This window comes from Brachyhypopomus gauderio, chromosome 16 (genome assembly GCF_052324685.1).
Source record: "Brachyhypopomus gauderio isolate BG-103 chromosome 16, BGAUD_0.2, whole genome shotgun sequence".
NCBI classification, from domain to species: Eukaryota; Metazoa; Chordata; class Actinopteri; order Gymnotiformes; family Hypopomidae; genus Brachyhypopomus; species Brachyhypopomus gauderio.
The window spans coordinates 1,157,133-1,179,632 of NC_135226.1; the positions used below are offsets into that span (position 1 = coordinate 1,157,133).

Genomic DNA, 22,500 nt, shown 5'->3' on the forward strand with positions numbered 1-22,500 from the left:
AAAACTCTTATAATCTCATTCTCAGAGAAAGTCTCAACAGAAAGGCACTTTCAGAAAAACTCATCAAAAACTAATCTGTTAATCTGTTACTCAGTTAATTTGAAACTCACTATGACTCTTTTTTTCCAGAAAAATAAACTAGCTGGAAACACACTCTCTATAAAAAATCTCTCATCAGAAACTCTTTCTCTCATCTAAAACCGATTAATTACTCTAATGTACTCTCAGAAAAACAAATCACTTTCTGAAAAAGTCTCAGAAAAGCTTGAATCACCAACTTTCTTTCAGAAAAATTTGCATCAGAAACAAACTCAGAAAAACTGCACTCTGTAAAAACCTTTAATAAACTCACTCAAAACTCCCAGGTAGAAACTGAGAAACACTCAGTTTTGGCTTTGATGTATTAACACCTCATCTTGAATCTTCCTGTTCAGCCACTTACCATGGTCATTGTACCGAGCCAGATCCTTGGGGTCAATGAAGAGATCGTGGTCAGTGTCCAGCTCCCAGAACTTACAGTAGATAACGTAAAAGTGTTCGTAAGAAAAGTAGTCAGTGATCTGATTGATATCATCCTCCTCTTCCAGCAGGGCAAGAGTCTGGAAAAAGACACGACTATTAAAGTAAAGGCAAGAGCATAAAGAACTCTTCACCCACATATCTCACCATGAAATATGGTGATGCAGACATAGCATGGAGTAGTTATGTTAATCTTGTTTGCATCTCCCATTCATGCGTAATCAGTATTTTTGCCAGAATTTGTGAGAATCATTATGTAAAAAAACACAATAAATCTCAAAACTAATATAGTGTTTCAGGATTTTACTCTTTAAAAACAATGTTGGATTAAGAGTTATGGACATCTGCACCTGTAGGAAGTTGCTTCTTCTAAGTTCAGTCATGGTGATCCTGCCTGTCCAGGACCGATTGACTGTGTAAAATATGCGCTGAATCACCTACATCAGGCAAAGAGTGACAGAGCACATAGGATAATTAAACAGATTATGCTAGATTCATAACTCATGGTGATAATTAGTGCACAGATGTCAACTTAACTCCTGTGCTGATTCACTGGTGCCCTTGCTGAAAGCCAATCAAAATTGGCATGTAAATGAATCCATACAAATTAAAAACCTACACAAAGAAACACTTCTTCATGACTAACCCTAGTGAAAGCCAATCAAGACTGATATGCAAATGAATCTATGCAAATTAAAAACCCATGCAAAGGAACCCGTGACTGACTATCCCTAGCTGTGAGGCTTGCTAAAACCTGGCAGGATGCCTGATTGATATCATCTTCCTCTTCATCATCCTCTGCATGATTACATTGACTTGATGACTAGTAATGTCAATAACATTGCGTGTGACTGTAGTGCTCAACTCCGCACGCTGCGCGTGAACATCTGAGAGCGCGTTCACGTCGTTCTGTGCAGTGTTGTCCGTAACGATATGTGGTAGTGTAAAGAAATACGCCTCAACAACAGGGGAAGGAACATTTACCTGATGAATTTTAATGTTGCTTTGTGTTCCAGGTTTGAAAAGTGCTGGAATTTTGGCTAACATACTTAAAAATGCTTGAAATTGTAATTGTATTTAGTTTCACAACAAATAGCTGTCAAGTAATATGTAACGTGACTAACTTACTTTTTAAAGGAGTAATCAGTAATCAGATACCATTTTCTAGGTAAGTCGTCACTGTTGACATCACTGTTTCTTAGCATCAGCAGTAATATTGTTGCTCTTCTTAGTCTATATCTGTTTATGGTTTCTTCCTCTGTAACACCTACATTTGCATTACATCTTATGGAAAAGGTTTGTGGTATTCTGAGAATATCCTGCTCAAGCAGTTGCAGTTTGCCATCATTTACTCTAAACAGACCATAAACAGCTAAATGGATTGTAAATGTGTGACCAAGCATTGTTAAAGCAGCACTGTATTAGGAATCATTAATGTGATGTGCAAATGAGGAGAAAAAGTCCTACCATCATATGTAATGCAAATAGTAAAATACACCGGCAATCCACATTTATGCATGAGGAAACATGTCACTGTGTTGCTATTTCCTGTCACGGCCATGTTAAATATAATGCTAGCTTTATGAATTTGGTATTACGGTTATACACTCACCGGCCACTTTATTAGGTACACTTTGCTAGTACCGGGTTGGACCTACTTTTGCCAGAACTTTTTTCAGAACTGCCTTAATCTTTTGTGGCATATATTCAACAAGGTACAGGAAACATTCCTCAGAGAGTCTGGTCCATATTGACATGATAACATCACACAGTTGCTGCAGATTTATCGGCTGCACATCCATAAATTGAATCTACCGTTCCACAACATCCCAAAGGTGTTCTATTGGAATGAGATCTGGTGACTGTGGAGGCCATTCAAGTACAGTGAACTCATTGACGTATTCAAGAAACCAGTCTGAGATGATTTGTGCTTTATGACATGCGTTATCTTGCTGGAAGTAGCCATCAGAAGATGGGTACACTGTGGTCATAAAGGGATGGACATGGTCAGCAACAATACTCTGTAGGCTGTGGCATTGACACGATGCTCAATTGGTACTAATGGGCCCAAAATGTGCCAGGAAAATATCCCCCACACCATTGCATCACCATGTTGTTCATTTTGTTGATGTCAAATTCTAACCCAACCATCACAATGTCGCAGCAGAAATCGAGACTCATCAAACCAGGCAACGTTTTTCCAATCTTCTATTGTCCAATTTGTGCGAATTGTAGCCTCAGTTTCCTGTTCTTAGCTGACAGGAGTGGCACCCGGTGTGTCTTCTGCTGCTGTAGCCCATCCACCTCAAGGTTCAACGTGTTGTGTGTTCAGAGATGCTCTTCTGCCTGTCTCAGTTATAACGACTGGTTATTTGAGTTACTGTTGCCGTTCTATCAGCTCAAACCAGTCTGGCCATTCTCCTCTGAACTCTGACATCAACAAGGCATTTGCGTCCACAGAACTGCTGCTCACTGGATATTTTCTCTTTTTCGGGTCATTCTCTGTAAACCCTAGAGATGGTTGTGCATGAAAATCCCAGTAGATCAGCAGTTTCTGAAATACTCAGACCAGCCCGTCTGGCACCAACAACCATGCCACATTCAAAGTCACTTAAATCACCTTTCTTCCCCATTCTGATGCTCGGTTTGAACTGTTTGAACAGATCGTCTTGGCCATGTCTTCATGCCTAAATGCATTGAGTTCTGGCCATGTGATTGGCTGATTTGACATTAGCATTAATGAGCATGGACAGGTGTACCTAAAAAAGTGGCCAGTGAGTGTACACTTTGAAATTATAAATGTCATGGTCTGGTGTTTAGGGATCCCAACTTGTTGGTGGAGGTTATGGAGAGGAATAGAGACAGTGCCCTGCTGACTCCAGAGAAGCAAAGGGACTACTGCTTCTTCTCATACAGGAGAGCTTCCTGGTAGCTTTGTGCTCCTGGGACCAATGGATAGCACAGGAAAGGGCTAAATATGGCTGTGTGCGGAGCTGAGGGTGCATCTTTCCGTGATGTCAGGCTTAACTGCAACATCCCCCACCACACCCCATCCAGCTGTCCACACACAGACAGACGCACACAGGGTCTTGTCTTACTGAATGTGAGCTTGACTAAGTCAGCTCTAACAGATGGACTCGGTTTACAATATTTGTCTTGCTGAGTTTACCTCAGAGCTCAACACCAGAATATATGATCAATGCTTATATATAACTGAACTTTCCAGTCTGCTTTGTGTGCTGCTTTGAACGTGTTTCATGTAAATGACAACCTCCAGAAGTACTCCAGAAGTTTTCTGGACTATAGAACGCACCTCATTATAGGCTGCACATAGTTAAAAAAAAAATTTATGTTGTATAAGCTGCATCGGGCTAAAAGCCACATATATCAACTGAACTGAATAAATTTAACTAAACTGATTAGTTTCTGAACAGTGCCTGTAGCATTTCAAGTGCCACAGATTTGATTAGGTAACACACATACACACACACTCACTGTCTCTATTTGATCAGATTTGGCTTTCAGCCGGTGTTGTACCGAATTCAGAATCCCCTCGTTTATCCTCATAAAGACGCTACAGATTATATTGTCGATTTACGTTTCTATGCATATAAATAAGAGCTAATTAAAGCTAAGACTTTAATTATCCATCACAGCAAACGACATTATCTATGTCCAAAGCCACACTGGCTCAAGGGTGTTAATTATTTTAAATAAAAAACACACTAGCTATACTGAAGTTCACCTCTGACCACATGACTTCTCAGTATTACAGCAGAATTATGTCTAAATATCTAGTTAGGTCAAAACTAGAGTGCTAATGAACTAAGTTATATTCACTTTAACTCCCTAATATCATCTGTAGTGTCTTTATGCGTGTGCAAACAAGGGGACTCGGAATTTGGCACAACACATGTTGGTTTGAAAAAAAAATTCTCCGTCGTGCCTGCTGCTTGCATGTGCTAAATGAAAATGAGCACTTTCTTCTTTGATTTACAACTTTGTCCTACCACCTGATTAACGTTCTGCTCCGCCCCCTGACATGAGAAGAAAAATCTAGAGAAAAGCTGCACCTCATTATAAGCCGCATGGTTCAAAGTGTGGGGGAATAAGTAGCGGCTTGTAGTCCAGAAATTACAGTAATTGTTCTACTCTGAAATGTACAGGAAATGTTGCAGTAGAGCATGAAGGACATGCCACCATTTATTGTGCAGTGACTATAAAATGGCTGCTGTTATAATCAAGAGAGATGTGTGCCAGGATAATGCCATCATCGTCTTAATAAAGACACATACGGTTGTGATGTAGCGGGAATGGAATTCAGGGGCGTCCTTTAAAAATGTCAGCCCTGGGTGAGTGTCCACGATGTCCTAAAAAGACATTGTAAGAAATAAAGACAAACATAGTTAAACTCAAGCAGGCCTGCTCCCCATGGTGAACACACATACGCTTTCGTTGCTCTGTGGTGCAAAGCCAACCTGTAACAGAGGGATGAAGTCTTCTTGTTCCAGATCATTACAGCCTGGCTTGGCCAGCAAGTAAACAAACTTGGATGCATCATCATAGCAGCTGTGTAACAACCTGTGGAGGCCAGAGAGCATAAACTCGCTTTAAACAGGAGTCTCAGTGGCATGGTGAATCATGTGAGGGGTCTTCATCACAGATTCTGCGAGTCTTTCAGGATCACAAAGCACTCTCTCCAAGCTTCAGTCCCACCAGAGACTCTAAGACAGCTACATGATGCTGGTCAAGTGTGTCCAGGGTGAGGGACAAACAAAAACTGAAGTGGACCCGAGGCCTCAGAGAGAGAACCTCCTGTCTCCAGTCAGAGGACAGATGTGCTGTTCAGAGTATGTTTGGTTAAGGCTAGTACAGCTGACTTTTTAACGTTAGGGGTTGTAGGAGTGGGTTATGTTATTATGCTTTTTGTTTGTTTTTAACTAGATGTTGTTGGTTCACTTACTTCCTCCAGGTGGCAATAAAAGAGTATACCGAGACAAAACCTGTCCTCTCTCCTCCTGCACAATTAAACATGGGGGCCTTCCAGTACAGTGGACACCCACATGCCTGAAAAGAAGAAGAATGTGTGACACTGCTATTATTTATCATGTATGTAAAACACATGTTGTGATGAGTGCATGTGCACATAGAACCATGCATGCTACCAGAGTACGTATTCTAATGCATAAAACACATTTTACTTTGAGTGTAACTGTAGTCAAGACCTCAGAAGCCCTAAAGTCATTATGAGGTTTAAAATGTGAGCTCAGATCAGCTCAGACCAGACCAGACATAATACTCCTGCATTTGTTTTTAGATTAAAAAACATCCTTAACATGTCCATTTATAGCTGAGTGCAATATTGTCCAAGGCCCTTGTCTCAGATCATGATAAAGAAACCTAACCCAATAGGATCAATGTAGGATACTGAACCATCCTTAGTCATTTAACTACAACCAGTTAAATGATTGATTATCCTCTCTTGTGCCTGCACAACTGTTCTATTTTTCCAACGGCTTCTTTATTTAATGACTGAAAAGATATCTGAATATTTTGTGTATAATTGTATACATACATAACTGCTTATGTTGACTTCCTAAGTTATCGCTAATAGGGGTTGACACAAAATACAAAGGCAATCATAACTCAGACAGCTGATTTCAGAGTGGTGCTAGATATAGTTGAATGAACTTACAACTGCAATAACAGGCATGGCTCCATATGATATACAGCATTTATGTATGTGGCCATCTATCTTAAGATTTGCTTTGTGTGCTGTTGAGATGTTGTTCTAACACACTGTGCTCTGATGAAACTATGTTGAAAACACACCAGTACTATCCAAACATGGTTCTATAGGTTCAGGGTGTTTTAAAATACTGCGCATCAAGCTTCCAACAAAATGCTATAATTGACGTCTTGTGCACCTTTGCGATCTTCCCCATCTCGTAAACATCAGCCTTCTCTTCCTCCAACTCGGTGAAGACTCTTTCAATTTTGGCAATGGCCTCGTCATAGTTGGCAGTGCAGTGTGGAAGACCTCTGGGGAAGTGGAACCGTGGAATGTTTATGGAGGAAGGGGGGGGGGGTTCCACCACTTTGGAAGGTGGTGGGGGAGGGGAGGGCGGGGCTGCTGCAGGGGGAGGGGCTAGAGCTGGGGAAGGACTTCCTGCTTTCTTTTCTGGTTGGATCTGAACACAGGCAGAGAAGAAGATAAAGGTTGATCAAGAGGATGCTGGAGATGGAATTATATTAGACCAAGACCTTGTTATTCTTCTGTTTGTCATGATTTTTAGTTTTTCAGAAAGTCACATAAAACAAGCTGTGTTAAAATTATGAGAGTTGATTTGAGAGGAGATTCAAGCATAACATATCATAACATGACATAACAACATAACATATAACATAATAATTCACTACCACAGGAAACAAAAGCCACTCATTAACCATCATCACATGGTCCCTTTTCCTAACCTTGTTCAGCCCTGTCAACATATTGAGGATTTCTGACACAGCCTGTGCTGAAATCTGACACAGCCTGTGCTGAAATCTGACACAGCCTGTGCTGAAATCTGACACAGCCTGTGCTGCCATATATGCTTTGAATTCCTTTCATTACAAAGCCCATTCTGCCCAATGGATGTTTAGCACCTCCACAGCACTAGAGATCTCCTTCCTGTACGCTTCCATACACCCCACTCTAACTCCAGATAACATCTCATCTGATGAGGATGAACTACTATAATGTGCTAGTAAATCAACACACATGGCTGAAAGGGCCGACCTCTGCCTCATGTCAAAAGAATCTGCTCTACATAATTCATATACATATAGGACTTAGGAAGCATGTAGTAATGCTCTTCACTAGCATTCTAAACACCAGAGTAGAATTTCATCACTTTTCTTCTTAGCTTGAGGACAAGCTGTAAAAAACCTCATGGAGGCCTTCAAGACCACATCTCTGATCACACCCCTCACACCTGATCACACCCCTCACATCTGATCATACCCCTCACACCTGATCACACCCCTCACAGCTGATCACACCCCTCACCCCTGATCACACCCCTCACACCTGATCATACCCCTCACACCTGATCACACCCCTCACACCTGATCTCACCCCTCACACCTGATCATACCCCTCACACCTGATCACACCCCTCACACCTGATCATACCCCTCATACCTGATCACACCCCTCACACCTGATCACACCCCTCACACCTGATTACACCCCTCACACCTGATCTCACCCCTCACACCTGATCATACCCCTCACACCTGATCACACCCCTCACACCTGATCACACCCCTCACACCTGATCACACCCCTCACCCCTGATCACACCCCTCACCCCTGATCTCATGCGTTTGAAGTATGATGGAATGAATGTTCCCTGTGACAGATATCGATATCAACTTTAAAATACTGATATTGTTGCTATATTGGCATAGTGTAGCTCTTATCAAAGAAAGCAGTGCGGATGGCAGTAGAGTGAATCAACCCTCACTCTCCATCTCTGAGCCAGTGACAGTTCATGAACGGCACGGTGAGCTGTTTCGGTCTAAAAGCACGGAAACAATCTCATTTACACACCACACACCTCAGGCCGCTGACAGGCGTGTTCTACTTCACTATGCAGTGGTCTCGAGGGACCCTTGCGACACTAACTGAAGGTTAAATGTCTGGTAGGTTAAATGCCAGAGACAGGTTGCTGGACAGATCACATGCTGTAAAGTGTTTATTCACAGTCTGAACCAGTATTGTGAATCTCATCTGGATCACCATGTCTGGACATGAACACCTACATTGCACTGGAGTTTGGTGAAGGTTCAGGCTGAGAACACACTGAGCCTGTATACAGTATGTATTGAACAGAACAGCTGTAGCTTGTGGGTGGGGGGTTCCCTCCTCCCTCTTTCTGCATGGAGCATCCATTTGGACACTGTATTCCTGAAGCCCTTTGCTACCACCCACCCCCAATGGCACTATTAATAAACATGTTGGTATGTAGCTCTGAATAGTTTGTCTTGCCTGGCATGTGTGGGCTATCTGTAGCGGTCTTTGCGGAACTGCTCGTGGGCCCCTGCCTACTGACCTGAGCTTGCTGAAAAGATTTGAGCCTCTTCTTGAAACGCGATGGCAAGACAAAGTCGCAGCCCCTGGCCAAAAAGGCCAGTTCCCCCCGTAGGTCAGGATCTTCCCTGAGCGAGGCCTCTTTTATCATCATAGTTGCAATATCCAGAGAGCTAAACCAAAGCCCAAAAAGTCAAATTATTCCAATGTCCTCGGTGACTTCTCCTCAGGACGTTGCAGATCAACGTGCCTCCTTTTCTCTCACCTTTGTGCTTCTCTTTCTCTTAGTCCCCCTCCTTCACTCTCTTACACTCCACACAACACACACTGGTACACACACACACCCCCTCAAAACGGTGTCAGTGTTGTGTCCTGGTGGACTCCGGTCCAGGTCTCCCGGTGTCTGGGTGCGTGGAGAGGAGACTGCTAGCAGTGTAGCTGGAGCTCACAATCATGGCACCTCTCAGGCCTTCAGGCTGCTGCCTGCTTTTCGCAAACACAAAATACAACTCACAACTCGACTAGTCCAGTGGCTCCCAGTTCTGAGAAACATGACCTCGCAGGGTCTGCCTCCGAGACGAGTCCCGATCTCCGCCGCCCGTCCTCACAAGCAGAGGGCTGAGCACAGAAGTGGGGTGGGGGGTGGGGGGTGTCAGCTGTGTCAGATGTCTGTTCCTGCCTGTGTGCGTGGATCAGCAAAGGTGCATTATGGGAAAGGAAGACCCCCCTCCATGGCAAGAGGAGCTAAAGTTAGCCGACAGGGGCACAGATTAAGTGCAAACTGCTGTCGATCATGACTTTGTTTACGTGCAAAGCATACAAACAGAGAGAAAGAAAGAGATAAATGTTGAAGGCAGTGAGAGAGTGCAAAGGGAGATGGGAAGAGAGAGAGAAAGAGAGAGAGAGAGAGAGAGAGAGAGAGAGAGAGAGAGAGAGAGAGAGAGAGAGAGAGAGAGAGAGAGACAGTAATTGCGATGCTGAGACCCAGCTTTAACAATAGCACTGAGTACATTTTGGGGAGGGGGGGGGGGGGGGTAAACATTGCCATGTCTGTATGGATGCAGCAAAAATGTCAATACCAACAGTGCACCATCTCCTCTGGGTCCTTCTCACATATTACACCCAGTAGTCGCTAAAGAACTAAAGGCTGCTTCATGGACCACATGGTTCAGATCCACACACAAGAGGAATGAGAGATCTGTGGGCCTGATCTGTGAGCCTAAAGAGGAGGATGTCCAACGGCCATCATGGAGTCCTGCAATAACAGCCACATCATAGACCAAAGGGTCATGATTGGCCAGGTCACCACAAAGAGGCGGGACTTCATTACAACTGAATTGTCTCCCATGTACTGCAGTATGGATCATGCTTTAATATCTCCATTCTGTCACGAATATGAGACATATATACGTATGTTGTTAAGCTCTGCTGTAGCTCATATTTACTAATCTCACTGTTCCACTTTGGAAGATATAAAAACAGAACATCATGCGTACAGTGACATCTAGTGACTACATCCATGAATTACCAATCATATAAATGCTGTCTAATATATGAAATTGAGAAAAAAAAGTATAATGAATGAATTTAGCATAATAAAGGGGAAACGGAAGCTATGCTTTAAGTGTTGCCAGTAGATGCCTGTAGATGTGTTTGTGCAGGAACTCAGTAGATAATAGGCACTTTAATGTTTTTGCATAACTGAGATGTCCTACTGCCAGTGGCCTACAGCTTGTCTCGCCTTCCCTTTCAGTCTTATAAATAACTCTGTGTACAGGAGGCCTCCTGACATTTCAGCTGCACATAGCTAGCCCACAGTTCCCGACCCCGTCTCCGGCAGCTGTTAGACGAATATCAAACACATCAAGATTCCATGGTGGGTGGAGCTAAGGAAGTCTGTGCCTCTTGATAATGTCATCAGCCATATCAGCTTGGACCACAGGCCATGGAACCGAAGACACTCCACTATAGTCTCCACTATAGTCTCCACCATAGTCTCCACCATAGTCTCCACTATAAACTCCACCATAGCCTCCACTATAGTCTCCACCATAGTCTCCACTATAGTCTCCACCATAGTCTCCACCATAGTCTCCTCCATAGTCTCCACCATAAACTCCACCATAAACTCCACCATAGTCTCCACTATAGTCTCCACCATAGTCTCCACTATAGTCTCCACCATAAACTCCACTATAGTCTCCACTATAGTCTCCACCATAGTCTCCACCATAGTCTCCACTATAGTCTCCACCATAGTCTCCACCATAGCCTCCACCATAGTCTCCACCATAGTCTCCACCATAGTCTCCACCATAGTCTCCACCATAAACTCCACTATAGTCTCCACCATAAACTCCACTATAGCCTCCACCATAGTCTCCACCATAGTCTCCACCATAGTCTCCACCATAGTCTCCACTATAGTCTCCACCATAGTCTCCACCATAGTCTCCACTATAGTCTCCACCATAAACTCCACTATAGCCTCCACCATAAACTCCACCATAGTCTCCACTATAAACTCCACCATAGTCTCCACCATAGTCTCCACTATAGTCTCCACTATAGTCTCCACCATAGTCTCCACCATAGTCTCCACTATAGTCTCCACCATAAACTCCACCATAGTCTCCACCATAGTCTCCACTATAGTCTCCACCATAGTCTCCACCATAGTCTCCACTATAGTCTCCACCATAGTCTCCACCATAGTCTCCACTATAGTCTCCACCATAAACTCCACCATAGTCTCCACCATAGTCTCCACTATAGTCTCCACCATAAACTCCACCATAGTCTCCACCATAGTCTCCACCATAGTCTCCACCATAAACTCCACCATAGTCTCCACCATAGTCTCCACCATAGTCTCCACTATAGTCTCCACCATAAACTCCACCATAGTCTCCACCATAGTCTCCACTATAGTCTCCACCATAAACTCCACCATAGTCTCCACCATAGTCTCCACCATAAACTCCACCATAGTCTCCACCATAGTCTCCACCATAAACTCCACCATAGTCTCCACCATAAACTCCACTATAGCCTCCACCATAAACTCCACCATAGTCTCCACTATAGTCTCCACCATAGTCTCCACCATAGTCTCCACTATAGTCTCCACCATAGTCTCCACCATAGTCTCCACTATAGTCTCCACCATAAACTCCACTATAGTCTCCACCATAAACTCCACCATAGTCTCCACTATAGTCTCCACCATAAACTCCACTATAGCCTCCACCATAAACTCCACCATAAATAAATGTATATTCATGCGCTAATAAAAATCCAAAATTCACCGGTGGACAGGTCTGGGTTTGAGAAGATAATTTTTAAATGAGGCTTGGAAATTACACCAAACAATCTCTAAAATAAGACTTAACACTACAATGACAACTACAATGCTTCTGGGCAAACTACCAGCTATCCAAGTCTAAACGTTCCTTCTGCTAAGAAACGTTCAGTGCTGCCTAACAAATGAACAGAACTGAATCAGTACTTCAGGAGTCAGAGAGTCAAATGAACAGAACTGAATCAGTACTTCGGGAGTCAGAGAGTCAAATGAACGGAACTGAATCTGTACTTCGGGAGTCAGAGAGTCAAATGAACAGAACTGAATCAGTACTTCAGGAGTCAGAGGGTCAAATGAACAGAACTGAATCAGTACTTCAGGAGTCAGAGAGTCAAATAAATGGAACTGAATCAGTACTTCAGGAGTCAGAGAGTCAAATGCTACTGACAGGTGTTATAGATGCCACAAATCTGAAATCTACTGATGGCAATAATTAACTCTTTTTGTATCAGTTCTTTTGAGATCCTAAAATGTCTTTTTCAAGAGATACATTTAATAACACTGAACAATACCTGATATCTTAAAATTTATATTTATGTTTTCATGTACTAGTAAGGATATTATAATGCCAAAATGTCTGTGATCATCAGCCAATAATGACACTCTTACTGAACTGAATTAGATGTGCTATGTCAGGAAATCACTAAATTGTGCAGGGTGAACCTGATCCCTCTCTCCAACGCTCACAGTCATATGGCATGTGAGTTATTACAGGGAGATCAAGCAGTCTTTGTACAAGGAAGACTGCAATCCTTGTGGCTGGATTATTTTTAGGGAATTGGATCTCTTGTCATGGTCGTGGTGCCTGAAAGCTTTTAGTCCTCCTCCCTGTTAAACAATGTTACTCCTGCAAGGGTAACCTTGCCTGGAACATTTGGGTTAGTCTCTAAGGTCAGAGCTGAAATGTCTCTTCACCATTGCTTTCATTACTCACATAATGACTACAAGACTACAAGGGATGAGCTGATCCACACAGAGTGCAACCACTGCAGCCTTCACTGTCTCCTCCGTGATGCTGGGTTCTCAGTTAGCAATATTCCTTGAACATTCTGAATGTGAAAGTTTATTTTGTCTCACACCCAAAGCCTTTCTGTTGGTGTTTTGGTGAGTTTAGGGAAATTAGCTGCAAGCATCATCAACTCTGTATGTATCGCATCAGACAAAACATGGCCAACTGCAGCTGACCCTTGACCCTTGAGTTCAACCGCTCTGAGTGAGCCAGGCAGAAGTTCACATTTTTGGTGTGGAGCAGTTATGGGGTGTGAGGGAGAGGGGTAGATAGGGAGGGGGTAGATAGTGAGAGGGGTAAATAGGGAGAGGGGTAGATAGTGAGAGGGGTAAATAGGGAGAGGGGTAGATAGTGAGAGGGGTAGATAGGGAGAGGGGTAGATAGGGAGAGGGGTAGATAGGGAGGGGGTAGATAGTGAGAGGGGTAAATAGGGAGAGGGGTAGATAGTGAGAGGGGTAAATAGGGAGAGGGGTAGATAGTGAGAGGGGTAGATAGGGAGAGGGGTAAATAGGGAGAGGGGTAGATAGTGAGAGGGGTAAATAGGGAGAGGGGTAGATAGTGAGAGGGGTAAATAGGGAGAGGGGTAGATAGTGAGAGGGGTAGATAGTGAGAGGGGTAAATAGGGAGAGGGGTAGATAGGGGGAGGGGTAAATAGGGAGAGGGGTAGATAGTGAGAGGGGTAGATAGTGAGAGGGGTAAATAGGGAGAGGGGTAGATAGGGGGAGGGGTAGATAGTGAGAGGGGTAGATAGTGAGAGGGGTAGATAGGGGGAGGGGTAGATAGTGAGAGGGGTAGATAGGGGGAGGGGTAGATAGGGGGAGGGGTAGATAGGGGGAGGGGTAAATAGGGAGAGGGGTAGATAGTGAGAGGGGTAGATAGTGAGAGGGGTAGATAGTGAGAGGGGTAAATAGGGAGAGGGGTAGATAGGGGGAGGGGTAAATAGGGAGAGGGGTAGATAGTGAGAGGGGTAAATAGGGAGAGGGGTAGATAGTGAGAGGGGTAAATAGGGAGAGGGGTAGATAGGGGGAGGGGTAGATAGTGAGAGGGGTAAATAGGGAGAGGGGTAGATAGTGAGAGGGGTAGATAGGGGGAGGGGTAGATAGTGAGAGGGGTAGATAGTGAGAGGGGTAAATAGGGAGAGGGGTAGATAGTGAGAGGGGTAAATAGGGAGAGGGGTAGATAGGGGGAGGGGTAGATAGGGAGAGAGGTAAATAGGGAGAGGGGTAGATAGTGAGAGGGGTAAATAGGGAGAGGGGTAGATAGTGAGAGGGGTAGATAGTGAGAGGAGTAGATAGTGAGAGGGGTAGATAGGGGGAGGGGTAGATAGTGAGAGGGGTAAATAGGGAGAGGGGTAGATAGTGAGAGGGGTAAATAGGGAGAGGGGTAGATAGGGGGAGGGGTAGATAGGGAGAGGGGTAGATAGTGAGAGGGGTAGATAGTGAGAGGGGTAAATAGGGAGAGGGGTAGATAGTGAGAGGGGTAAATAGGGAGAGGGGTAGATAGGGGGAGGGGTAGATAGTGAGAGGGGTAAATAGGGAGAGGGGTAGATAGTGAGAGGGGTAGATAGGGGGAGGGGTAGATAGTGAGAGGGGTAGATAGTGAGAGGGGTAAATAGGGAGAGGGGTAGATAGTGAGAGGGGTAAATAGGGAGAGGGGTAGATAGTGAGAGGGGTAAATAGGGAGAGGGGTAGATAGGGGGAGGGGTAGATAGGGAGAGGGGTAGATAGTGAGAGGGGTAGATAGTGAGAGGGGTAAATAGGGAGAGGGGTAGATAGGGGGAGGGGTAAATAGGGAGAGGGGTAGATAGTGAGAGGGGTAGATAGTGAGAGGGGTAAATAGGGAGAGGGGTAGATAGGGGGAGGGGTAGATAGTGAGAGGGGTAGATAGTGAGAGGGGTAGATAGGGGGAGGGGTAGATAGTGAGAGGGGTAGATAGGGGGAGGGGTAGATAGGGGGAGGGGTAAATAGGGAGAGGGGTAGATAGTGAGAGGGGTAGATAGTGAGAGGGGTAGATAGTGAGAGGGGTAAATAGGGAGAGGGGTAGATAGGGGGAGGGGTAAATAGGGAGAGGGGTAGATAGTGAGAGGGGTAGATAGTGAGAGGGGTAAATAGGGAGAGGGGTAGATAGTGAGAGGGGTAAATAGGGAGAGGGGTAGATAGGGGGAGGGGTAGATAGTGAGAGGGGTAAATAGGGAGAGGGGTAGATAGTGAGAGGGGTAGATAGGGGGAGGGGTAGATAGTGAGAGGGGTAGATAGTGAGAGGGGTAAATAGGGAGAGGGGTAGATAGTGAGAGGGGTAAATAGGGAGAGGGGTAGATAGTGAGAGGGGTAAATAGGGAGAGGGGTAGATAGGGGGAGGGGTAGATAGGGAGAGGGGTAAATAGGGAGAGGGGTAGATAGTGAGAGGGGTAAATAGGGAGAGGGGTAGATAGTGAGAGGGGTAGATAGTGAGAGGAGTAGATAGTGAGAGGGGTAGATAGGGGGAGGGGTAGATAGTGAGAGGGGTAAATAGGGAGAGGGGTAGATAGTGAGAGGGGTAAATAGGGAGAGGGGTAGATAGTGAGAGGGGTAGATAGTGAGAGGAGTAGATAGTGAGAGGGGTAGATAGGGGGAGGGGTAGATAGTGAGAGGGGTAAATAGGGAGAGGGGTAGATAGTGAGAGGGGTAAATAGGGAGAGGGGTAGATAGGGGGAGGGGTAGATAGGGAGAGGGGTAGATAGTGAGAGGGGTAGATAGTGAGGGGGTAAATAGGGAGAGGGGTAGATAGTGAGAGGGGTAAATAGGGAGAGGGGTAGATAGGGGGAGGGGTAGATAGTGAGAGGGGTAAATAGGGAGAGGGGTAGATAGTGAGAGGGGTAGATAGGGGGAGGGGTAGATAGTGAGAGGGGTAGATAGTGAGAGGGGTAAATAGGGAGAGGGGTAGATAGTGAGAGGGGTAAATAGGGAGAGGGGTAGATAGGGGGAGGGGTAGATAGGGAGAGGGGTAAATAGGGAGAGGGGTAGATAGTGAGAGGGGTAAATAGGGAGAGGGGTAGATAGGGGGAGGGGTAGATAGTGAGAGGGGTATATAGGGAGAGGGGTAGATAGTGAGAGGGGTAAATAGGGAGAGGGGTAGATAGTGAGAGGGGTAAATAGGGAGAGGGGTAGATAGGGGGAGGGGTAGATAGGGAGAGGCGTAGATAGTGAGGGGGTAGATAGTGAGAGGGGTATATAGGGAGAGGGGTAGATAGTGAGAGGGGTAGATAGGGGGAGGGGTAGATAGTGAGGGGGTAGATAGTGAGAGGGGTATATAGGGAGAGGGGTAGATAGTGAGAGGGGTAGATAGGGGGAGGGGTAGATAGTGAGAGGGGTATATAGGGAGAGGGGTAGATAGTGAGAGGGGTAGATAGTGAGAGGGGTAGATAGTGAGAGATGAGGAGAGGGGCTCGTCACTGTTGGATGTGAGAGCATTCGCTGAGAGCAGCAATGTCGTCAGAGTGCTGAGAAACCCAATGACCAGAGGACAGTTAATACCCCCCCCCCCACCCTCCCAATCCTCCGCCCCCCCCACACCCCACACCCCCCACACTCCACCCTGCCCCCCAGTCACACCTGTCCACCCAGCTACACAGTCCAGTCTGTTCTGGGACGTGCTGTAACACTGCAGCCTGTTTCTGGAGCAGCAGCCACCGATGAGTGTGTCCACACACACACACACACACACACACACACACACACACACACACACACACACACACACACACACACACACACACATACACACAAAACACACACACATTACACACACTCACACACACACACACACATACACACACACACACACATACACACACACACACACACATTACACACACGCACACACGCTTACACACACACACACACATACACACACACCCACATTACACACGCTTACACACACACACACACACACACACACACACACACACACACACACACACACATTACACACACACACACACACACACACACACCTGTCTCCTTCTCGTCTGCTGAGCCAAAGTCCATCAGTCAGCTCAGCATTCTCTTAAAGGAGAACTCCATCTATTCTCCTAAAAAACTCCAATAATTCTCCTTCAGGACGACTCCAGACTCTACTGATGTGTAAAGGGCAACATCCATTCTCTCCCACCCACTAATGCTAATGTGACTAAAACACCCTTATATCTGCTCTGGACCATTTAGCAACATGGTAACTGGTTAATTGGCTAGCTGCTTCCTGCCAGCTATGACTTATTATTATGCTGACTTTTCTTCAGTGAAGTGACTCGTGAATGGTGAATAGCACAAAGTCACCACAAAGTGGCTTTGTCGATATTAAAGTGGCTCATATGTCAAAAACAGAATCATGGGTCCTGGTTTTCCCACCAATATTTACCACGTCTCCTTACATTTGGTACTCGTGTAAGCAGCCAAAGTGAGTTGTGCTATTGCATTAACTGCAGTGCTTGTTAACATGGAGGAAGTCTGTTGAAAGAAGTCTGAATTCTTCCATGCAGCCTAATTAGTTCTGTTTACAAGAATAATAATGTTTTCATTCCATCTATTTCCAGAGCATCTCAGTTGCACGTTCCAACATCCCCCCCCCCCCCCCCCCCTCCACCGTGGCTGCTCTTGTTTAATGATGTCAACATGCAAGAATCACCTTGGCAACACAAGAGGACACTGAGACCCTTCAGAAGGTCAAGTCACTCCAGCTAACAGTGGGAAAAGAAGCATAACTGTCCAACTCCTGGTGTTTGATTTCAGCTGTCAAAACCCTCGAATCAGATTTATACTTCAGCAAGTGTAATGAAGGCTGACAGGGCCCAGATACACAGTAATAGCACAGCAATACCAGAGCTTGATATTAGAGAGATACCACAGCCTGGTGTCAACATGGCAGTGTGAGGCCAGTGTGAGGAAGTGTGTGAGAGAGAGAGGCTATACTGGTCAGAGTGGAGAGAGAGAGAGAGAGAGAGAGAGAGAGAGAGAGAGAGAGAGGAGAGAGAGAGAGAGAGAGAGAGAGAGAGAGAGAGAGGCTATACTCGTGAGAGAGAGAGAGAGAGAGAGAGAGAGAGAGAGAGAGAGAGATAGGCTATACTCGTCAGAGTGGAGAGAGAGAGAGAGAGATAGGCTATACTCGTCAGAGTGGAAAGAGAGAGAGAGAGAGAGAGAGAGAGAGAGAGAGAGAGAGAGATAGGCTATACTCGTCAGAGTGGAGAGATGAGAGAGAGAGAGAGAGAGAGAGAGATAGGGTATACTCGTCAGAGTGGAGAGAGAAAGAGAGAGAGAGAGAGAGGCTATACTCGTGAGAGAGAGAGAGAGAGAGATAGGCTATACTTGTGAGAGTGTAGAGAGAGAGAGAGAGAGAGAGAGATAGGCTATACTTGTGAGAGTGTAGAGAGAGAGAGAGAGAGAGAGAGAGAGAGAGATAGGCTATACTCGTGAGAGTGGAGAGATAAAGATATTTTATCCATCTTGGCAGGTGGAAGCAGCTGGTCTTCATGTAGGATGTGTGATGTTTAGAAAAATTCAAACAGCTGTCAGTCATTATGTCCACAGCGTTTGATTGGTAGACATATGAACAAATGTTCAGAATTCACAGTCCCACCCCCAAGTTACATTCATTTGAACACAAACAGAACAGTGAATAAAGCTTCCTCTCTCCTCCTCCTCCTCCCTCTCCTTCCCTCCCTCTATATCTCGCTCTCTCTGTGGGGGAGGGGCGTAGACAGGACCACCCCTTTGCTTTCCCCTCCCCCTTGTCCCAGGTGCAGGGACCACAACCATGTGTGCCATGTGTAAAATGATTCCAACAGATTAAGCTTCTAATTTGCAGTGTATTTCTGCAGCAGGCACTGGGCAGACTTTACACATCTACTCTCAGACACACACACACACTGACACATTCACACACATTCACACACACACACACACACACACACACACACACACACACACACACACACACACACACACACACACATGCGCGCACACACACACACATATACGCACACACATACACACACACACACACACACACACACACACACACACACTGACATATTCACACACACACATTCACTCTTACTCACACTCAGATTCACAAATGGATGGAAACACAGACACAGTTTTCAATTTGGAAGCTTAAAAATAGAAAGCAAATGCCATAACCATAGCAATAACCCTTTACCTGGATTGACAGAGGCACTTTGGGAAATATGTCTATGAACACACGCACGCTCACACACACACACACACACACACACACACACACACACACACACACACACACACACACACACACACACACACACACACACACACAGCCTTCAGCTTAAATTACAATGGTTTTAAGAGTGTTTCTTTCCTATTCCAGGATCCAAATCCTCCAGGAAACCTCCCAGCATGCAGTGGGTGAAGACTCTGATTATGTTACAGCTCATAAATGAATTTGAGGATGTAGAGGCTGGCAGTAAAGCAATGAAGACCACCACCTACCATCAGACCACACTGTTGGCATATACGTACACCCTTATCTTCTCCCTACAAGTTAGAGTCCTGCACCAGAGAACAGGAGGCTTGAGGGTCCTGCTCATTGTCTTAGCTGCACCCAGGACTGCTTCCTTCTGGATGAAGAACTCTGACATTGTTCATGTGATCAGCTGGAGCCATTCTCCCAGTCTGGGAGTCATAGCCTCTAGTGCTACATTCACTATGATAACCTCGAGTACCTTCATCTCCCACATCTCATCTAGCTCTTTTCTCAGCCCTTGTTATATCTTTATGTTTTTGTGTTCCTTGTTGCTGATGTGATATCACTACATCTGTCACCACAGTCCATCCCTACTCTATCCGGATGGATAGCCATTACCATTTGGTTTAGGCTTGTCCCGATACGATTTGCAAAAAATGCGTATCAGTATCGGATCGGCAAGCACGAGAAAATGCCGATCCAGACTCCCGATCCAGTTTTTTTAAAAGTCCGATCCGTGTTTTCCAGCGCACCATTTACATAATCCATTCCAGTTTTTGCTGAGTTTTCGCCAGTGAGAGTAAACTCCGGTCCGCATTTTCCAGCACACCTTCAGCACACGAGCATACCATCTCCCCAATTTAGCTCAGTGACATCTCCTAACCATTAAGACGGCCATGTAAATTTGAAGTTATCGGTAAAAATGTCAGTTGTGTGGGATTATTTTACCTTAAAGGACGACAAAGACGAAGAGGTAGAGTGCAACATGTGCCACAGTAAAGTCAAGCGTGGTGGTAAAGCTGTAAGAACTTTTAATACAACCAATCTAATCAAGCATTTAGTGAAATACCACCATAAACAACATGAAGAGTCTCTAAAGAAAGCCTAAGACTTCAATTCTGAATGCTCTTTGTAAAAAAGAATCTCCCCATTATGCTCGGACTGCAGGCAGGGCAAACAGTTGGAATTGAAGGGAGTGTGTAGATGGGGATGGAGCAACAAAGTGTGGAGGAGATTGGGGAGTAGACGGCATTTTGCTTTTAAATAGTTTATGATATTTGCACTGATTTTTTTTTTTTAAGATTTGGTTTACACTTGTTCAAAAGCACTGATGAGTAGCTACAGCACTCAAGAGTACTGATGCTGTTAATAGACTATTTTCTACTCAGGTTGTGTGTTTTGCTTTTTAAATACAATTTACAATATTATTTGCACTTATGGTTTTTTAAGTCTTGGCTTACTGATGCCATTTCTGTTTGTTATTTAGAATTTTGTCTATTTTGAGTTTATTAATTGCTAAAGAAACAGGTCAGTTTCTCTTTACCAACCATTGTGTATTATTCAAACACACCTAATTCAGCTGGCTACTTGTTATCAAGAGTAAAATGCTTTTCAACATGAGTTTGATAACAAAGTAAGTTGGCTAAATAACTTTAAACTTTAATACATGCTCGTATAGGCCGGTATTGGTATCGGCCGATATCGGTATCTGATCGGAAGTGCAAATAAATATCGGTATCGGATCGTAAGTTCAAAAAGCTGGATCCGGACATCCCTAATTTGGTCAGTGCGTCTCTGGCAGCTCCATTCCTAGCCACTCTTGAATATGATTTCACTGAGAGGGTTTAGCCCTACGCAGCAGCAGGGACAGAGCATCTCCTTGGAAAATCACACTTTATAGTGACATGTGTTATTGGTCAGTGTGACGCGCGGCTCGCGGCGAAGGATGAGACACGGGATCCTTGCTTTGCGTAACAGACGTCACTTTATTTAACAGATATTGCGCAATAGCGCACGGAGAACAGAAACACTCACACAGCAACGTGTAGACTGTAGACAACGACGAGCACAAGACACTGCGCGAACGCACATTAAATGGACAGACCACATCAACCCCACGTGATGACGAGACGAGCCACAGGTGAGACGGATAATGACAAGACGCACCCGCACCCACGGAGCTACACTGACGCAGACGAGTAGACACAGACAACGTTAACACACGCCCCAAAAGGAAGGGTTCGGGGACCGTAACGTGACTGACGCCCCCACCAAGGGCACTACCCGTCCCGGGGTGCCAACAGGACCGAGTGCCCCGAACCCACGTCGATGGACGGATCCGAAGCGCCCAGTCCTGCGTCTGGGAGATGACCGCCCTCGGTGGAGAATCCGCCACGAACAGCCTAGAACACCCTTCCTGGGAAGACCGGGGAAAACACGTTAGACACATTTAACGGGACATTTACAAACACACAAACAGGAACATTAACACACAGAGGCACGAATGGGAAAAGGAGATTAGGCAGACATACGGGAATACATACGAAAACAGGAACGGACACACATGACAGTGGCGCCAGGCTGCGCGCCAGGAGGAGAGCGATCAGGGGAGAGAGACCGGGAGCTGCTGGGGCTGCAGGCGCTGCGGTGGGCGGTCCTCCTCCTGCCCTCGCTGCAAACCCTCCACCGGGCGCGTCAGGTGCAGCGCGGCTGGCGGACGCGTCAGGTGCAGCGCGGCTGGCGGACGCGTCAGGTGCAGCGCGGCTGGCGGACGCGTCAGGTGCACCGCGGCTGGCGGACGCGTCAGGTGCACCGCGGCTGGTCCCGCCCCTCGGTGGGCCGTACGGAAATCCTTCACCAGGGGATCTCCCTCCGGACCTGGCAGTGGGAGGGGCCTCCTCTGCTTCCATATCTTCCTCACTGCCACGGCTCCAGCTCATGGGTTGCCCCGAGCTGCCACCCCGGGAACAGTCCATGTAGCTGGCTGGGGAGCGCTCGGGAGACGAGCCCGCCTCTGGAAACCTCCTCCTCTTCACCGTCCCGGCTGACAGTTCCGAGGGGGGAGGGCTCTCCTCTTCCTCCTCGGTATAGGAGCCCTCTTCCTCAGGGTATGCGGAGCACTCCGACGGAGGGTACTCCTCCTCGTCATACTCCTCTCCGCCTTCCTCCACGGTGGTAGAGGGACCTATGGGCGGAGGGATGTAGCCCTCCTCCTCGGTGTAGGACCCCTCCTCCTCACCGTAGTCTATGGTGGGATCGGAATACACTGATGGAGGG

General features: G+C 45.9%; 1 protein-coding gene across 3 annotated transcripts in view; it reads right to left on the minus strand.

Moving 5' to 3' along the window:
- ppp2r3a (protein phosphatase 2, regulatory subunit B'', alpha) overlaps window positions 1-22,500 on the minus strand; it is a 128,131-nt gene that overhangs the window by 6,054 nt on the left and 99,577 nt on the right. Inside the window, exons 1-8 of one of the 3 annotated variants that reach the window (XM_076977287.1) lie at window positions 8,865-9,237; window positions 8,622-8,772; window positions 6,447-6,710; window positions 5,483-5,586; window positions 4,998-5,100; window positions 4,815-4,889; window positions 870-956; window positions 443-599 (exon numbers count right to left, since the gene is read on the minus strand). In XM_076977287.1, the coding sequence (XP_076833402.1) occupies window positions 443-599; window positions 870-956; window positions 4,815-4,889; window positions 4,998-5,100; window positions 5,483-5,586; window positions 6,447-6,710; window positions 8,622-8,753 (922 nt within the window). In that variant the 5' untranslated portion in view covers window positions 8,754-8,772; window positions 8,865-9,237. Of the gene's footprint in view, window positions 1-442; window positions 600-869; window positions 957-4,814; window positions 4,890-4,997; window positions 5,101-5,482; window positions 5,587-6,446; window positions 6,711-8,621; window positions 9,238-22,500 lie in introns of those variants that run through there. The other 2 variants (XM_076977286.1, XM_076977285.1) reach the window with 2 other exon arrangements.